Genomic DNA, 17,287 nt, shown 5'->3' with positions numbered 1-17,287 from the left:
CCTGAGGCATTGAGGGATGGAAAGTGGGGGGGAGGGGCAGGGACCTTGGTGGGCTGCTTTGCCATAAGTAGCCTCCAAGCCAGTGGAACTCTGCAGTCTGTATATGGGATGCCATCCTGGGAAAACCTAGGGCTTACTGGGAGGCATTCCTCCATCCCATGATTAAGGGAGCAGGGCTCTCCCTCCATCCCTTTTAAGGGATCAGGAGGTCAGATCACTGCCTGGCAACTCATTTGCCTAGTCCTGCTTACCTGTCTCCTCCTCTGGGCTGGTTCAGCCCCCATGCTGTGCCCCCTGATTGGATACAAGCAGAGGTGTTCCTCCCATTGGGTAAAGTGGGCAGCTGCCCAGGGCGCCACCTTTTGGTGGGCGACAAAATTGCAGGTTCGTTTGTGGGGGATTTTGTATTTTCAATTTCTTTCTGTTTTTGGCCTGCAGGGGGTGCGGATTTTAGGCTAGCAGCACCAAAATTTCAGAGATTTTTTGGGAGACTCTCCTGATGATATGACCCAGGGTTGGTGAGGTTTGGTTTAGGGAGTCCAAAGTTATGGACTCCCAAAGGGAGCACCCCATCCCCCATTGTTTCCAATGGGTACTAATAAGAGATGGGAGCTACACATTTGAGGGTCATAACTTTGGATTCCCTGAACCAAACTTTACCAAACTTGGGTGGTATCATCAGTAGGGGCTCATGAAGATACTCTGAAATTCTGGTGCTGCTATCTTAATAATTGCACCCCTGACAACAGGCACCCTCTAAATTTCCCCAGATTCTCTTTTTAAATCCACTCCCTTCCTGCCAATGCTTTTTTCTTTCTTTCTTTTAATATTGAAAGGGATGCTGTTTCAGGATGGGAGAGAATCCACCCCAAAATAGCATCACTTTCAATGTTGTTTAAACTGGGGACCCCAGATTCTCCCTTTAAAGTGGATTTAAAAGGAGAATCTGGGCTCCCTAGTTTAAACAGCACTGAAAATGATGCTGTTTGGGGGTGGATTCCAGCATCACTTGTTTAAACTAGGGAGCCCAGATTCTCCTTTTAAGTCTACCTTAAAGGGAGAATCTGGGGTCTGCAGTTTAAATAGCATTGGAAGTGATGCTGTTTCCTCCAATTGGGGGAACTGGATACAACACCATAAAATGTTTTCATAGCAATAATAAAACATTTTGAAAACATTCTGAAAATGTTTTCCAAAAATTATTTCTGCTGTGTGGCATGGCCCATTGCTGTGTTCAGATTTGTGAGGTGGGGGATGTTCTATAATGTGATGGTGACTTTGAAATGTCCTGGTGGAAAAAAGCATTGTTTGGTCATGGTGGGGGAGGGTGGCCGCCCATGGGGAGGGCATCAGTCTCAGGTTTTGCCCAGGGCTCCAGTTTGCCTAGGTACACCGGCTACAAGTATTCTATCCATCAGGGGCTTGCCACTGCCCTCCCCACATTAGTGGACTGCTGCTATACTGCTGCACATTAGCATGGTGACAGTAAAAAATATTTAAAACCCTCCTTTTTCTATTGGGCCACCATGGAAATCTCCCCACAATGAGCAGACTAGCAGCACCACTGTTGCACTGCAGCTGACCGTAGCAGCCATCATGGGCCGCAGGACTGCTCTGTAAATCATGTTAAGTAACAAGTTGGAAGATTATTAGCAATGCTACAATGCAGCAGCAGCAGCACTTGTTTATCACATATATCCCTGTATATTTGCCTCTCTGAGTAGAATACTGTAATATGCCACAGTTGGCATGGAGTTGTAATTTTACATTATAAAAACCAACTACTCCAGTTCATTTAAGAGAATTAACTCTGCTTAAATCTTTACAGAATGCCAGAGAACCATTTAAATTTTTCTGTCGTGTGGCCTCTCATTCTTCCATTCCACATGAAATTGTATATTTAACAATGTATGCTAAAATATGCATGCCTGTTGTCCTATTCACCATAACTAATTTTTATAATCAGCAGTTCAAGAAATCCAAGTGCCAGTTGGCCAGAGACACATCTCCAATGTGTTACCCGAGGTGGTGGGAAGTCTCTCCCTTTTAGCGTGAGGAATTAGCAGGGGCAGACTCTCGGCTTTGCAAAAAGCCAGACAACGCAAAACCTTGTTTGCCTATATGTATGAAAGTCAGCTTTCACAAGAAACTTGAAGGGGAAAGAATAAAGTTTAACAGTTTTTATTGAAGGATATTAAGGGTACACAAGCACACAATAAAAGCAACAAAACATACTTCGTACAACACTGGGCATGTAAGCACATTCACCCATCTAATATCTTCACCGGGGTTTTTGGTCAAGGGCTGGAGATGGGATCTCTCTCCAGAACAAGGTCTTTGTGTTGACTTAATCCTGTCAGGAAGGGTGTGAAAGAAGCACTGTGCATGCTGATTTGGAGGGAGCCAAATCCAGGCATAGTTCTTTCTCCTTCGGGTGTACTGAGCCAATATAAGGAATGGGCTCCTCATTCTGGCACTGCTAGGCACCTCAAGGGTTGGCTGAGGTGGTAGAGATGCCAGTGTCTTCCAAACAGGATCTCCTTGGTTCACTATAGGTCAATATGTTAACAGATGTGGTCTGAGTTCCTGGCATTTGAACCTCTTTAAATCAGACCTGTGGCTTTTCCAGATAGCCTAGGGAATCCACAATTCCCTATCAGTCTGTCAGCATGGCCAATTGGCCATGCTGGTAGGAGCTGATGGGAATTGTAGTTCCTGAACATCTGGAGAGCCGCAGGTTCCCTACCCCTGTCCTAAACCATCCAGAATAAGGTCGAGAAGCATGTTGCACTTCTCCAACTTTGTCTGGTCTTGTTTTCTTGAGAATAGAAGAACTGTCCCACAGGATCAGTTCAAAGGTCTATCTAATCCAGCAGTTTTCCAACAGGAACCAGCCAGATTCCACGGGACAGACACTTTGATCCAAACTGGTTTTCCCATCAGTACAAGGACATCTACTTGTGGATCATGATTTTCTCCTTCCAATTCCTATGGGACCCAAAATGTCCTGAAATTCAAATTTGGGTAGGCATTTTGGACTCCTGGAGGGAAGAGGCAGCAGGAAAACAGCATTGAGGTCTGACACAGAAACACTCTGACGATTCCTGCATGCCATCCTTGTATAGGAAAGTATAATTAATTTCTAAAATGAGAGCTGCTGAGACTAAAACCTGACTTTATTTAAATAATTTTTTTCTTGGCAGCTGAAGACACTTAGCAGGTCTTCTCTTCCTGACTGATGCTTCAGGTGTCCTGTTTTTTGGAAAACAGTGCTAGTACTGAGCATTGGTATATGCTAATCTCAGAAAATAAAAACAGGAAGGGAAAGGCTAGACTTGTTTGACAGAAGACATCACCAACTGGTCACTGAGCCTGCCCCTTACTTCCAAACCACTTCCTTAGTGGATCATTTTCAATTCTTGTATCTGCTCATCAGAGATTCAGATCACAACCCTACATCTGCTGTTGCAGAAAGAAATCTTCTATTGCTGGTTTTTCCTCCATGTTTTATATCAATTTATGGTGGGTATACATAGAAACCGTGACATGGCAAGGGGGCATGTTTTGTGCATTAACTAACATCTCAAGCTTTGGATAGTTATAGTTTATCTCCTATTTATTTTTTGCCTAAGTTCCTCTATTACACTATGGCAGCATAACAACGTCCTTATTTTATATTACTGTGCTAAAAGTACATATTTATTTGTGGAATGCTGCAAAAAATAATTGGAAAAAACTTATGGAGCAAGAATGGCTTTGCTTAACTGTCTGGATGGTATAAATTAAATGAAGTTTTTTCTTTACACATTTAACCAGCCTCCAGACCAATATTTAATCAGTTTTATGGAGAATCTGATATGAAAGTGGTATAGCTTGCCTAGAAAGCCCCCTGCTGGGGTCACCATAAGTCAGCTGCAAGTGGATTCTCTCTCTCTCTCTCTCTCTCTCTCTCTCTCTCTCTCTCTCTCTCACACACACACACACACACACACACACACACACACACACACATGCACGCACGCACACAGAAAGACTCTGACAAACTTTTTTTCACATCCTTGGGATAATTCAGTTGCTTTATCAGACATGCTATGGAAATCACTTTTATTTTTAACTCCCAGCTGACCAAAGCTACAGTATGCTCCAGGGTATATGATTGATAGTGCAGTCCTAAGCAGAGTTATATCCTTCTAAGTCAGTTGAAATAAATGTGCTTTTAAGGGTGTATTTCTGCTCAAGATTGCATTTGTTTGCTTCTTTCTCCTTTGTCCAACGTTAGAGCTGAACTTTGAGAGTAGGCGGAATGCCCATACATACATGTTTTTCTATTATAAAATGTAATTAAAATAGTTATAGCTACTGATTTGTATATGAGAATATCCAGTTCCCAAGGCATGGAAGGGGAGAGAAGGGTCTTTCAAGACAATGTTAGTCTTGGGCAGGCAAAGAAATATTTCAGATACCAATTCAGGCCCCAGCTATAGCACAGTTAGCCACGTCCAAAAACAAAATATTCTTTTTTCCCCACACTTGGAAAAAGGAGAGAGACAAGGCAAGGTGATAATTTGTGCCGCCTGAGTGGTCAGAAGCCAGAATGAGAGACTCAGTGTCTTAGGAAAATACGCCCAAAAGATGCAAGACTGGTAGGGAAGGGAATGTGTTTGACATTCTTGATCAGTAATGTGTAGTTTCAGTGAGTCAGATCCTAGGTAAGGCCTTTTTAAAAATGGCCTTTCAGGGTGATTGAGTTAGATGTGGTTCACTTTTGCTATGGAGATGGCCAGAACCCCTGTTCCTTGGGCCAGTAGGCAATGTTAAAAGGTGCTGAAGAGGGGAAGAGATACAAACCAAACTGTAGGCTTGCTGGCCACACTACCATGAACATCATGCAGTTAAGGCAAGTTTGTGTTTTTGAAAAGGACATGACATGACATGATTATACAAGGACATGAAATAGTGTTTCAAAAAATTAACCTCTCATGACAACAGAGTATTCCATTCAGGGGTGTACCGCCCATGGGGGCATGAGGTATCGCCATTTCGGCACATGGGGGTTGGGCATCAGGTGCCAGCTGGGTCCACATGCCCAGCCTCTCCCTTGGGCGGCCCAAGCGGGTGACCCAGGTTGGTGCCGTGGCAGCAGGCCAGCCCCTGGAGGGCAGGAGCCAGCCTGCCACCTGCAGTGCCTGCCTGAGCCACTGCTGCTGAGCCCTGCCCCCTGGCCTCCTGCAGGCTGGTTCCTGCCCTCCCCAGGGAAGTGCCACTCCCTCAAGCCCTTTTGCCCCCCACCTTTGGATAGGGCATTTCATCCACTGATCTGCTGATCTCCTCTAATCAATCAAGACATCGTTCCAAGACAAGCTTCTTCCACCTCCTAGGTATTACATCTGTAACCTGTGGATTAATTAGCAAGACTGTGAATGCCTGTGGGATGGCCTTGAGTTCATATGAGGAAGGCTACTGTCACCAGATTGCTGATACTTACTATTCACTTACTATTCACTATTCTCAGATTCATTGATCTGAGAACAGAGCAAAATATTGAGAAAGGGATTTTATCCAAAGAAAGCACATTTTCTTGATACGAGGATGAAAGCAAAATTAGTTGTTCAGTCCTGTGTACAGGCTGAGAAGGAGGCAGTGGAGATGAGGCTGAAGGAGTAGCAATAGGGGGAAAAGAGAAGACTGCAGACCCCCCTTAATCCTCCCCCTGAGACGACTGTCTCACATTCCCGCATTAGCCAGCTTTGTGGAAAGGCTTCTCATACATTGCAAACACAATGCTACTCCAGTTTTGACTCATCATTTTAAAATGAATGTATGGCTATTTTTACTCATTTTTCTTTGCATAGGACAACTGAATTTATAAAAGGATGGGGGAAAGGTAACAAATGCAATCTGGAAAGGAATTCTAAAGGACAAGCTGCATGAAGTCCAAGCTTTATGTTAGGAATTACATGAATTTACCATGGAGGACAAACCACTACACAGAATCTTTGAGTTCACAGTGGCAATTCCATTCAGGAACTCTACAGGACCCAATTCTGCATGGAACTTCAGTATGAGAGGAAATCCTGCCCCCTTGCTCTGGAACTTGTGGCTGCAGTATGGCAGTTAGTCTCTGTGATGAACTCCTGTAATCTGTAATGTGAAGTTTGTCCTGAGACTATTGCAGAAAAAATGAACTGGAGTTTTGAGGCAACATCTGGAAGAGAATAGGTTGAATTTTCACTTTATGAAGGTTGACCTCACATTTTAATAACTAGTTTTTGTGTGGGCTTGAAGAACTTAAATGGCTATTTAAGAAATTGGCAAATAGCCCTTTAATATCATTTCAGTGACAAAATGTGTAATTGTGCATGTGTGTAATTTCAATGTAATGAATTCATTTCTGAGAGTTTTTGTTTAGCTTTCCTGAAACACTTGAGAAAATTATAGTCTCAGTTTATGTCTTACAGCGTTACATTGACAAAGGAGCCAGAACGTATACGTGGACCGCTGTGAATGGGACCGATTACAGGTGATCATTTTGTTTTTGGTTTACCTGAATGGCAAAACGTGATTTCCTCCACCTAGTAAATTGCTATATTCTTCCTAGCATGTGGTTTGCTAATAGTTAATTTCTAAAAGACTGCAATCCTAAGCAGAGTTAAGCCTTCTGTCCATTGACTTTGGTGGACTTAAAAGGGTGTAACTCTGCTAAAAATTGCAATGTAAGTGGATTAGGATGGGTGTATCTGAAAACATCAGCCACTTGCAAGGGATGACCACAGCTTTTGTCAGCACTATGTTCTGTAATCCATTTAGTAGTTCCTCACCTAAGGCTCCAACGTTTTGGTTACAACTTTCTGATATTAGGTGGAAACAGTCAATTCCTTCTTCCACATAAGAGACAGTAGTGGGAGCTAGAATCCTCTTTGTGACCTACCAGATGAGCTGCTATCTAAAGGACCACATTCTCCTTCCTCAGATGCCACTGAAGAAAAATCTTTTTCTCTCATTGTATATGAAGGCAAGAGTTTTGACTTACAAAAGCTCATGCTGGAATAAATGCTACTGATCTTCAAGGTGCTGCTGGACTTTTGTTTGATTTTACTACAATAGACTAACACAGCTACCTCTCTAGAAGCAACAGTGCCAATGAAAAATGACCTTTGGAAAAATAACCTATAAACAGCTAGCAAACGGCTGTGAGAAATGCAATAAAATAAAATAGTAAACAATAAAATAGCAAAGTAAAACAAAACACATTTTGCAGACTCTTGCATTTGAGCATGTGAAGTGGCAGAAGCTCACCAACCAATAGTTTGAATTAACACAGCCATGATGCACACATTTCAAATGTGCATGCTGCATGAAAAGTTGCTGGAAACTTTAAGCAAGAAAACAATCTTCAACCAGTCTATAACAGCAACTACTGTAGAAAAAAACAAGACCTGGCAGCCTGTCCAGAAGGCAAAAACTGTTGTTTCTGTCTCATTTCATTTTTTCTAGTCCATGCAATTCTGTCAATATGTGCTCCTCTTTCATTCTTCAATTCTGCTGTCTGACTTACAGGGTCCTCCCACCCAGGTGATTGGGTCACTCTAGAAACAACCCATGACCCAGAGAGCTTGAAATAAAAAATTTGTTCATAGTCCTCTAAATTATTTATATTTTTCTACAAATTATTTCATCTAAAGTAGAGGTGTGTGGAGGGGGGTGGTTTTTAAGTAGTGGACCCTGCAAAACTTGATTCAAAAACTGAACTTGTTCTTGATTGGCAACCTTTAAGCAGTTTCAAAGAAGCTTACAATTACCTTCCACTTCCCAAAACTGACATATTGTAAGGTAGGCGGGGATGAGAGAGAAAAGTGTGCCATTGATGCTAGCCATTGATTTACAGTCGTCCTTTTGCCCTAGTTATATTTTCAACTCATTGCATGTGTGCTGAACAGTGGCAACACCAGACCAGTTTTGCTTAGCACATAAGGCTAGTTCTCTGAACAAAGGACTAAAGTAAACTGTGTGGATTGGGTTGTTCCAAAAGCCTACTATTTGGAATAGCTTGACGATTGGTGTAGCAGGGTGTAGAAAGAGTTTTCAACAAAATTGTATGGTGACAGCACAAGTTCTTTACAACTTTTTGTCTGTCATGAAACACTCATTGTCCAACAGGCTATCCATAACAGTGTTGAATATCACATAATTGTCAAGATGGCATACCAAAGGGCCTCCTTTTCTGCATCCCATATAATAAATAATACTGTTGGAGTCAGAAGGGGGCTAGATTTGATAATGCTAAAAGCAACAGGGAGATTCAGTGAAGGAATTAGCCGAAGAAACATGAATGGTTGCATGAAACCATATTTCCATAATATTATTATGTTTTCAGAGGCACATCAAAGCTGATCTGGAGACCCAAAATTGAAATGTAGCTTTTGTCTCCATTTTTGTCTCATTTCTTTTCCAGTTTGGCCTTGGTGTTACCACCTTACAGCTTTTACTACATAAAAGCAACCATCGACGAGGCACTAATTCAGGCTAAGTGTAAGTAACTGTCAATGTTATCTGAACATCACAGTGCAATACAAGTAGGATTTTTTAATGCAACATTTCAGAAATCATAAAAACTTTCAACATTCACCAATGTTACCATATGTGCCCCCCCGCCCCCCGGGTCTGCAGCAATGATTCCAAATGTGTCAATGTGCAAGGTACAAAAATATTCTACAAAGATAGAATATAGTCTGCTGCTTGTCTTGCACTATTAATCCCTTTTCTTCCCCACCTCCTTACTTCTATACCTTCAGAATCATTGCTTGGCATATCCCTTGTTCCTGTCTTTTTAAGGGTCTAGCAGCTCATGTTTTAAACAGCCTACCTGTAAGGTGTTAATTGTGTGGTCTGCAATTCAGCAGAGTTTTTTGGTTTGATATGTTAATAATAGGTCCACGGCTTTATGTAGTTGTCAGAGGATGTCCACAGTATGGGCATCCCAGACTTATCTGGGGAGCAGCACCATATGTGCCTTACTCCCCTCAGGGTGTCACCATAATACCCCAAGCCATGCCACCCTAGGCAGCTTCACTCCACTTACTTCCCTGTGTTGCCTTGATGCCTTGTTCTTTGTAGGCCTGGCCAAATGTGCCTCACACCCTGGCAGGCATCTCCATGACACCCCACTCTTTGTCAACCTGGTTGATCAGCCCATGCTGGCCTTCTGGTGTACCTCTGATGCCAATCTACAGCCTATAATAAACTTTGCAACCTTTGCGACCTCCAGGCTTTTTCTTGTGCTGCAGCCCCAATCCACATAGCTCCGCCTCTCCAGACATCAGCAGCCTCAATGACAAGGCATTTCTTCCAAAGCTGATATGGAGGGGGTGTCAGAGGTTTGTCAACAGCCTGCAGTCAAGGCAGAGCAGGAAGGCAGGAGCAACTCCTGAAGAGCCCCACTGGGCACCAGAGGGACAGCTACTGCAGAGAAAGACTGAATCCAGGAATCCTGAAAGTAAGGGCAGACAAGGGGATGAGGGTAGTGGAAGCCCTCTCCTCTGTGGGAAAAGGATTATGGGAAGGATAGATCCATTGGTCAAAGTGGTGAGGGGTGGAGCAGTCTACCCATAAATGGGGAGCAGTGCCAAGGCCAAGAAGGAGATGGGCTGGGGAGGTTCAATAGTGTAGAGAACCTATTGACCAGGAGATAGACTTGAGTAGCTTTTGCTACTCCCACCCACTGTAAGGTCGCTGATGGTCAAAAAAAGGTCCAGCCAAAGTGAGGGTGGAGGGTCCATGAAGACAGATACCATGAAGACATATACCTCACAGTAGTAGACACCCATCCTCTGGCTCAAAAGGAAGAATTAGGATTAGGTTTGGACTGTAGCTTAGCTTGGAACGTTGCACAATGTATGTGATATGAATGGATACCCCCAGTGTCTAGTCTGGAATCAAGATCTGGAAATTCTAAAGGTGGCTTTTCCAGTGTAAAAGAGTGGTGCTGAACATTTCTAGCAATTACATTTCAATGCTTACCACTTCATGCTTTGCTGTGATTATCCATATCGCAGCTCTGCTCAGTCAACTAGAGCAGCTTTTAGCTACAGGAGTAAATAATGGGCTGCCGTGAGTGCCTCCAACATGCAGAAAGGTGTGAGCACCATTTGGAGGGGAGAAGTGGATCAAGATGAACTCAACCAGGAGAAGCAGTAGATAGGGAGCCTAACCCTTTCTCTTCTTCTTCCTAGCATTGTCCCACTAATGCAGGGTCCACTGCTCAGATTTATAAACACGGCTGTTCTCTCTGCCTGCCACATTTCCTTTCCAATCTCTCTGCTAATCACTTTTCCACACTTCCTCGAGAACTCAGTCAGCTGGGAACAAATGACCAATGAAAGAGGTTGCAGTGGAAATAGGAAAGGTTAGGTCGAATCTGCTCTTTCCACCTCTATCTTATAATGCCGCTCCTCCTCAGCTGCATATGTTTTGACAGCAGCAACCAAGTGAAGAGTCCTATGCTTGCTGCTGAGTTTCTAGATTCTTCCCAGATGTATTTTTAAGGTATATATTAGGGCAGACCTGCACAATTTGTGACCCAGGCTGGCATGAAAACCTTATTGATTTCTGGAAAGGTTTAAGGCATGTCTGTGTTTCACTTCTAAGGTGAAAGATGTACACACTTGCATTAGGGTTCAAGTCTAACTTTTACTTAGCAGTCTCCTGTTGGATTGGTACATACCATCTTCTGTATGCTTCCCTTCTTTCCTCATATGTGTCCTCAATCTGTTACCTTACTCAAGGGAGCAGTCCAGTGCATGAGCAGACCCTATGTTGTTCCCAGCCTTCAAGGAGTTTCCAAGCTGCTTAGTAGCGATGCAGTGCCCTTGTGTAACAAGCAACACACTGTATTGCATGATCGATCCCTTAACATTTTGAACTCTGACCCCCCCCATATGAAATATGAGCGAGAGGATAAAAGCCTATAGGCTGAATTTGTAGGTAGACCTCACCCTGAGTCAAATACCTCCTTGTACATGAAAGAAACAATTGACAAATCCTATGCTCAAATCTTCAAGATGTTTGTCTTTTCTCCAGAGGACAGCTGTACAGAAAATGAACATCTGAGCTTTTTCTTATGCAACAATATTTTTATTCAAGGGGCTGGTTGAATAAAATATTGGTTTGTGACCCCTTTTGCTTTACCCTGTTTTTTTCTGTTTTCCTGCTCTCTCTTTCTGATGGATTATCACAGTCCCAAAGGGCAAGTATATTCTTGTTGCTCAATTTCCTTCTGTCATTGATATTTTCCTCTTATATTTCCATTCCTCCTGGATACTTTCCTTTGTATCCTTCATCTCAGGGTTTTTCCCCATGGAAATTGGGTATTACAAAGATGGAGAAGGACAAATGTGTATATCATGGTGTACTTTCTCTCCCTCTCTCCATGCCTCCCCAAATATGCTTTTCAGTTTATTGTTGGTCTCCTTGTTTGTTTGACCTCATCAACCCAGGTGGTTCATAAAGAAGCTCTGATTATCTTTCTCCCCCCTCCCCGAAATCTGTGTTTTAAACAACCCTGAAATGAACTGATGCTAAGTAAAATTTTAAAACTAAGATTAAATTTTACAAGCATTTTTGTTTTTAGTTTGGAGTTCAAATTTTCAGTTCCCACATAGTCATACTTCGGCAGTCAATAATGTGACAGCTGTACCTTTCCCCAGGTACTATATTGTACCACATCATGCTAATGCATAATTCCTCATTTAATTCAGGAATAACAGTGATTAGCTGGGGCAAAGCATTTTTACACCAGATCATATGCACTGACATATCTGCTTGAGATTACTGGCATAAAATCACATTGCTATAATGCCTGCATAATTGTATGCTGTGGGCCACTAATGCTCTTGGTGTGCCCTACCTAAAGCACTTACGGGTTGGCAGGTCCTAGAAATGGATTTCAACATTATTATTATATTAAATTGTGGAGTTCAATTCAATTGTGGAGCTCATTCAATTGTGAAGTTAATTCATTTCATTAGGTTTTTTAAAAAAATAATGTAAATCCAGGTGGTTCTGTGTTATAAAAAGTTAATTTAACCTTTCTGATCTTGCATCTTTATAGTTACTGATACCTTGAAGCTAGATCATTTTGATGAGTTTGGCTACACGTTTTTAGCACCAAGGTTGGTTATTTTTCCTGTATTGTAAGCTTGAGGTCCAAACTGTAAATAAGATTCAATAAGGACAGTACAGGGTTTTTTTAAAACCTGGGGATAATTTGCCAGATTAGGCTATATTTATGGTGACTTTTAAAGCTTTGCAGACATAGTATCAAGTTTTCTTTGAGGATGACTTCCAATATGAGCCTCAACCATTTGGTGAGTCATGTTCTGTGTGCCTTTTCTGGCTGAAACTAGGTTGGCAGCCCTAAGAAGCTGGAATTACTATCCCATGGGGGCTATTTTACTGGCCACCGTTAAGAAGCAAATGACTGCCAGTGGGTGGGGACCTTGTTCCACTGGCAAATTCCAGCAAACAGGGCTCTCTTTACTAAGGAGGGGGAAATGTAGTCTGGAACCTTGGCACTTCATTACCGTATTATTTGTCCTAATAATCTAATTGTTGAACAAAATGCAAGACCTGAGACATAATATTGTGGGGCGATACATTCATATATTGTTTAACAGCATGTTTCCCTGCAACTGCACTGTTTTATAAGGGACTAGTGACACATTGCATATCCTACTTAAGTTATTTCCATGTACCTTATAGTACTGAACAAGATTATGAAATGCAAGAGGAAGGGTTCTCTAGCTTATAAACCCCTCTTAAGCAGCAATGGTACCCTGCTGGACACTTAAAGTGCTGGGGGGGAAATGGCACCCCCGCAGCCGCCCCCTTGTGCCCCCACTTACCTTAGTACCTTAGATGTTTTAGCAATTCATGAGTTTGCTGCTAAGAGTTTGCTGCTACTTTAGAAAAAGCATGCTGCTGGGAACTACATTTCCCAGGAGACCTTGCAAGCCCAAACTCCTGTGGGGCTCGCAAGGTCTCCTGGGAAGTGTAGTGCCCAGCAGCATGCTTTTTCTAAGGTAGCAGCAATACAAACTAGGGTAAGAGAGGGGAAGGGGGCATGGGGGTGATTTTCCACCCCCATGTGACCCCAATGGCACATGCCATGGGCTTGGCACCCCCCTACTCCATTGCAGCTCCGTCTATGGTTGACACCTTTCCTAGTGCCCACTGACTGTTTTTAGAAAGTGGGGTTTTTGTCCAGTAAAGGGCTTGTGATTGGCCTCTGAAGACCTGTTTGGTTGTGCCAATTTTTTTCAGTTGGTTTGACAGCTACCACCACCACAGCTCAAGGATATTGTCTTCAGTCTTGTAATAAAGCTGTGTGAATGCTAGAAAATATTTTTAAATGAGTTTCCATTTGAAATGTTGAAGAGTTATTAATAGAGTTATGCATGAACTTCTTGAGATTTTGTAGTTGGCTTGGCTCTTGTGGAACTATTTTGCTATTGCCTCCACCTCTTCCAGCAGCCATTTTGTGATTATGTCTGTAACTCTTGTGTCAGAGTTCCTCAGACTAAAAAAACTAGGTGGCTCCTATGCTAGAGAAATATAACCAGGATATAGACAAAATTCTTACACACTATAGAAGAAAAATGTTATCAATTGCTTTGAAAGCAATTCTAACACAATTGTTTTTTCTCCTCAGAGATTACTGCACTCCTGTAAAAATAACTGACAATAATACTGAATTTCTTCTAAATTTCAATGAATTTATTGATAGACATACTCCCAAAAGCCCTTTATGTAAGTATTGACTTTTCATTCCATGAAACCATTTGCAGAAAGTGTTAATGATATGTGGTAGTACAGAAGTTACTCCCCAACCCCCAAATTTCAATGTAGTGGCCCTGGTTTATATAATGATGGATTTTATTTATACAGACAGGGTCAATTAAGCAAACATGTTTTCTGGTTCTTAAGATGAATCCTCTTACTGTGTCTTTAGCACAGTCAGCACACTCTAACATGCTAGGTTGGATATGTCATATGCATGTATCAATAACTTTCTATATTGCTGTTGTCTCTTGTAAAATCTCTTATGGTGGCCATTTATGCAAACTGAGGTGAAAAGGCAGACCTGTTCTGCAGGAAAAGTGCTAGAAAATGCAAATTAGTCTAAATTGGTTGGCTAGAATGAAGTAAGATGATTATGAACAAGTCACTGAGCATACATCTACAGATTTTTCAAGAAGTCAAATATGGACAACTTGTTGGTCTCCTCACATAAATTCCAACAGATCTCTTTGATTCACAAGAAGTTGTGGATGGCTTATAAACTGTAAATAAAATTACAGAGTGGGGCTCCAATGTTAACTTGATTCCCGAAGGAAAATCCTGTGCCAAAATTATTTCAGCATTGTAGATAGGAGGTACTGTGGAAATGAGGCATACTAACCCTTTTTGTTGGTGGCCCAAGGGGTCTTTAGTTGCACTCTGTGAGAATACTAAATAACCAGAAGAATGGATCTCCTCCATCATTCAGGATTCTTGGATTAATATAATGTCAAACACAGATAAAAATATCCTAGTGTCCTCACAAAAAAACCTTGGCAGATAGGGCCATCTTAACGCATGGGCACACTGGACAGTTGCCCAGGGGTCACATGAGCATAGGGGCCCGATGTATGTTGTGACTTGCTGTCAAATAAATAAATATTATCCTATACTAAACTATACATATATGTTTTTGGTATATTTAGCATGTGCTTTACTAAAAATAATGAATAATATTAATGATAATAAGTGGATATTGGCATTCACCTCTAATTTAATATCACGGTAATCTCTGCAATCACACCAGCATGTATGTGTACATATCTCATGTGCTGCTTCACTGCTTTGCCCGGAGCCCTGTAATGCTGTTAACACAGCAGATTACCCTGCTACATTCCAACATATTTTTATTAGATGCAAGTCAATCCAAGAACTGAATGGTTAAATCAACATTGGTGTTAACTTTCGGATTAGCAGAATACATTATGACAGTAAGTTCCAAGGGTACTGAGTGAATTTCCATTGACAGTCTATAAATGCATCAAATATAATTATGAAACCCAGGGGGCGGGTAATTCACAAGATAATTTTTAATTAAACAAAAGGTAAGCTACCCCAAAGATTTAGATGAGGGCTGAATTTCCAGTATCAATGATCCATAAGAAAGTTTCTCATGGGTAAGCGAACGAAGGTAGGTATATTTCCTATGTCATCCTTTGTCTGATTCTTAATCAGCTTCAGGGTTTTTTTTAGAGTTCACCCTATCTAATGGATCATCATTTAGGTGCTGTGTGGTTTCCGGGCTGTATGGCCGTGTTCTAGCAGCATTCTCTCCTGACGTTTCGCCTGCATCTGTGGCTGGCATCTTCAGAGGATCTGATGTTGGAAAAGCAAGTGGAGTATATATCAGTCCAGGGTGTGTGGGGAGTGTCCAGGGTGTCCCCACACACCCTGGACACTCCCCACACACCCTGGACTGATATATACTCATATGATATATACTCCACTTGCTTTTCCAACATCAGATCCTCTGAAGATGCCAGCCACAGATGCAGGCGAAACGTCAGGAGAGAATGCTGCTAGAACACGGCCATACAGCCCGGAAACCACACAGCACCCAAGTGATTCCGGCCGTGAAAGCCTTCGACAATACATTGATCATCATTTAGTCTGTTTGAGAGTATAGATGGGCTCTTTAAAATAGTAGCTAGTTTCTTCTTATTCACCACTGTATTCATCTGTTCATCTCCTCATGAAAATATGTGACTTGTTATTATAATTGGTCACATTTCTGGAACATTGGGATATGGGCAATGTAATGTTTTAGAAGGAGATCTGTGAGACAGGAAGTTAGCAGCCTGTAAGTCCACTGTCTGAATGGACAAATAGGTCTGAAACATTAATGAAGACACACATGTAGAAGATTAGGCCTTTCTGAGTAATGATCACCATGGATTCTGCCGAAGGGGAGTGCTAGGGAAGAGCAAAGAATGACATAATTAGGGACCATGCATTTGTACTAAAACCAGCTATACTTGAACAGGCAATGTGATGTAGCAGAACCTAAATTCCTGTTATCCTGAATGCGGGAATTTAGGTTCTGTTTGTCATCATAATTACTTCATAGGGTTTTTGTGAAGATAAAATGACCCTCTGGGTTCTTCTCAAGAATTTCTTCTTCAGTACTTTATCAAATTAGCATTGTTTTGTGTTGCAACATTTGTTTTACTTCTGTATTTATATATATTCGTAACAAGTGCAAAACATTCATTTTCACTTTAGCAGGGTGTTCAAATTTTGTGTATCTCCTTTTATAGGCAATGATATGGTGATGAGAGTTTTGCTGGATGCTGGATTTACAAGTGAACTTGTTCAGGAACACTGGAGTAAGCAGGACCCGTGAGTAGTCTTTTCTTTTCCAGTTAATGATTATCCAAACAGTAACTGTTCAGTAACTGGATTTCTAATCTCCAAAGGGATTGCAGGATTTAAGCATGTGCAAATTTAAGCATTTTGTAATTTCAAAGATTATGGATTGGATCTAAAGAACTGTGAGCCGTGTTCTTCTTGTGGAACAGATCTTTCCCAATTTCACCAATTTTCTGCAGTGGACATTCAAAAGAGTCTGTCCTCTTGCAAAGCTGTTCCTAAGTGTCAGGGGACCCATAACAACATTGTGGGATGCTGAGTCTCTTGTTTGAACAGAAGATTCTTGTGCTGACAAACATGCAAATTTGGAGACCCTTTTATATACAGAGTTGGCAATTACTTAGATCCAAATGGTTGTTTTTTCCCATAGAGAAGGAATTACTGCACGGTTTGTAGTGACTGATGGAGGGATCACCAGAGTGTATCCACGAAGGTAAGGGTTCATTTTTGTTCTAAGCAGTACAACAGTTGATTGGTATAACTGCACCTGGGGATTAGAAGCTATCACTTGCAAGTCTGGTGTTTGAACTTTATACTTTTGTAAATGAATAATTGAAGTTATGGTATACCGGTGAGATACAGAATGGGAATATATGAGTCATCAAAATATAATGTCCTGACTCATGAAAAAGAAAAGTGACAATTACCGGAAGACAGTGATATCCCACCTTAGATGTGCTGGATGTCAAAAATAAGGGGCAATGGCCCATTTGCATATTATGAGGCAGGAATTCCCATAAATTCTAATTGTGCATTTTTCAATTTTTTCCCCCAAAATTTAAACTTGCAATTAATGTATAAGCAT

General features: G+C 41.6%; 1 protein-coding gene across 1 annotated transcript in view; it reads left to right on the top strand.

The window, feature by feature from the left end:
* The window catches only part of CACNA2D1 (calcium voltage-gated channel auxiliary subunit alpha2delta 1), a 446,220-nt gene that overhangs the window by 402,036 nt on the left and 26,897 nt on the right, over positions 1-17,287 (top strand). The window contains exons 21-27 of the mRNA XM_048501599.1: positions 6,459-6,520; positions 8,453-8,529; positions 11,234-11,242; positions 12,107-12,167; positions 13,706-13,803; positions 16,371-16,452; positions 16,853-16,915. Of these exons, the coding sequence (XP_048357556.1) occupies positions 6,459-6,520; positions 8,453-8,529; positions 11,234-11,242; positions 12,107-12,167; positions 13,706-13,803; positions 16,371-16,452; positions 16,853-16,915 (452 nt within the window). The remainder of the gene's footprint in view (positions 1-6,458; positions 6,521-8,452; positions 8,530-11,233; positions 11,243-12,106; positions 12,168-13,705; positions 13,804-16,370; positions 16,453-16,852; positions 16,916-17,287) is intronic.

Source organism: Sphaerodactylus townsendi, linkage group LG06, assembly GCF_021028975.2.
Source record: "Sphaerodactylus townsendi isolate TG3544 linkage group LG06, MPM_Stown_v2.3, whole genome shotgun sequence".
Classification (NCBI taxonomy): Eukaryota; Metazoa; Chordata; class Lepidosauria; order Squamata; family Sphaerodactylidae; genus Sphaerodactylus; species Sphaerodactylus townsendi.
The sequence above is the reverse complement of the archived record's forward strand: the minus strand, read 5'-3'. Positions and strand labels throughout refer to the sequence as shown.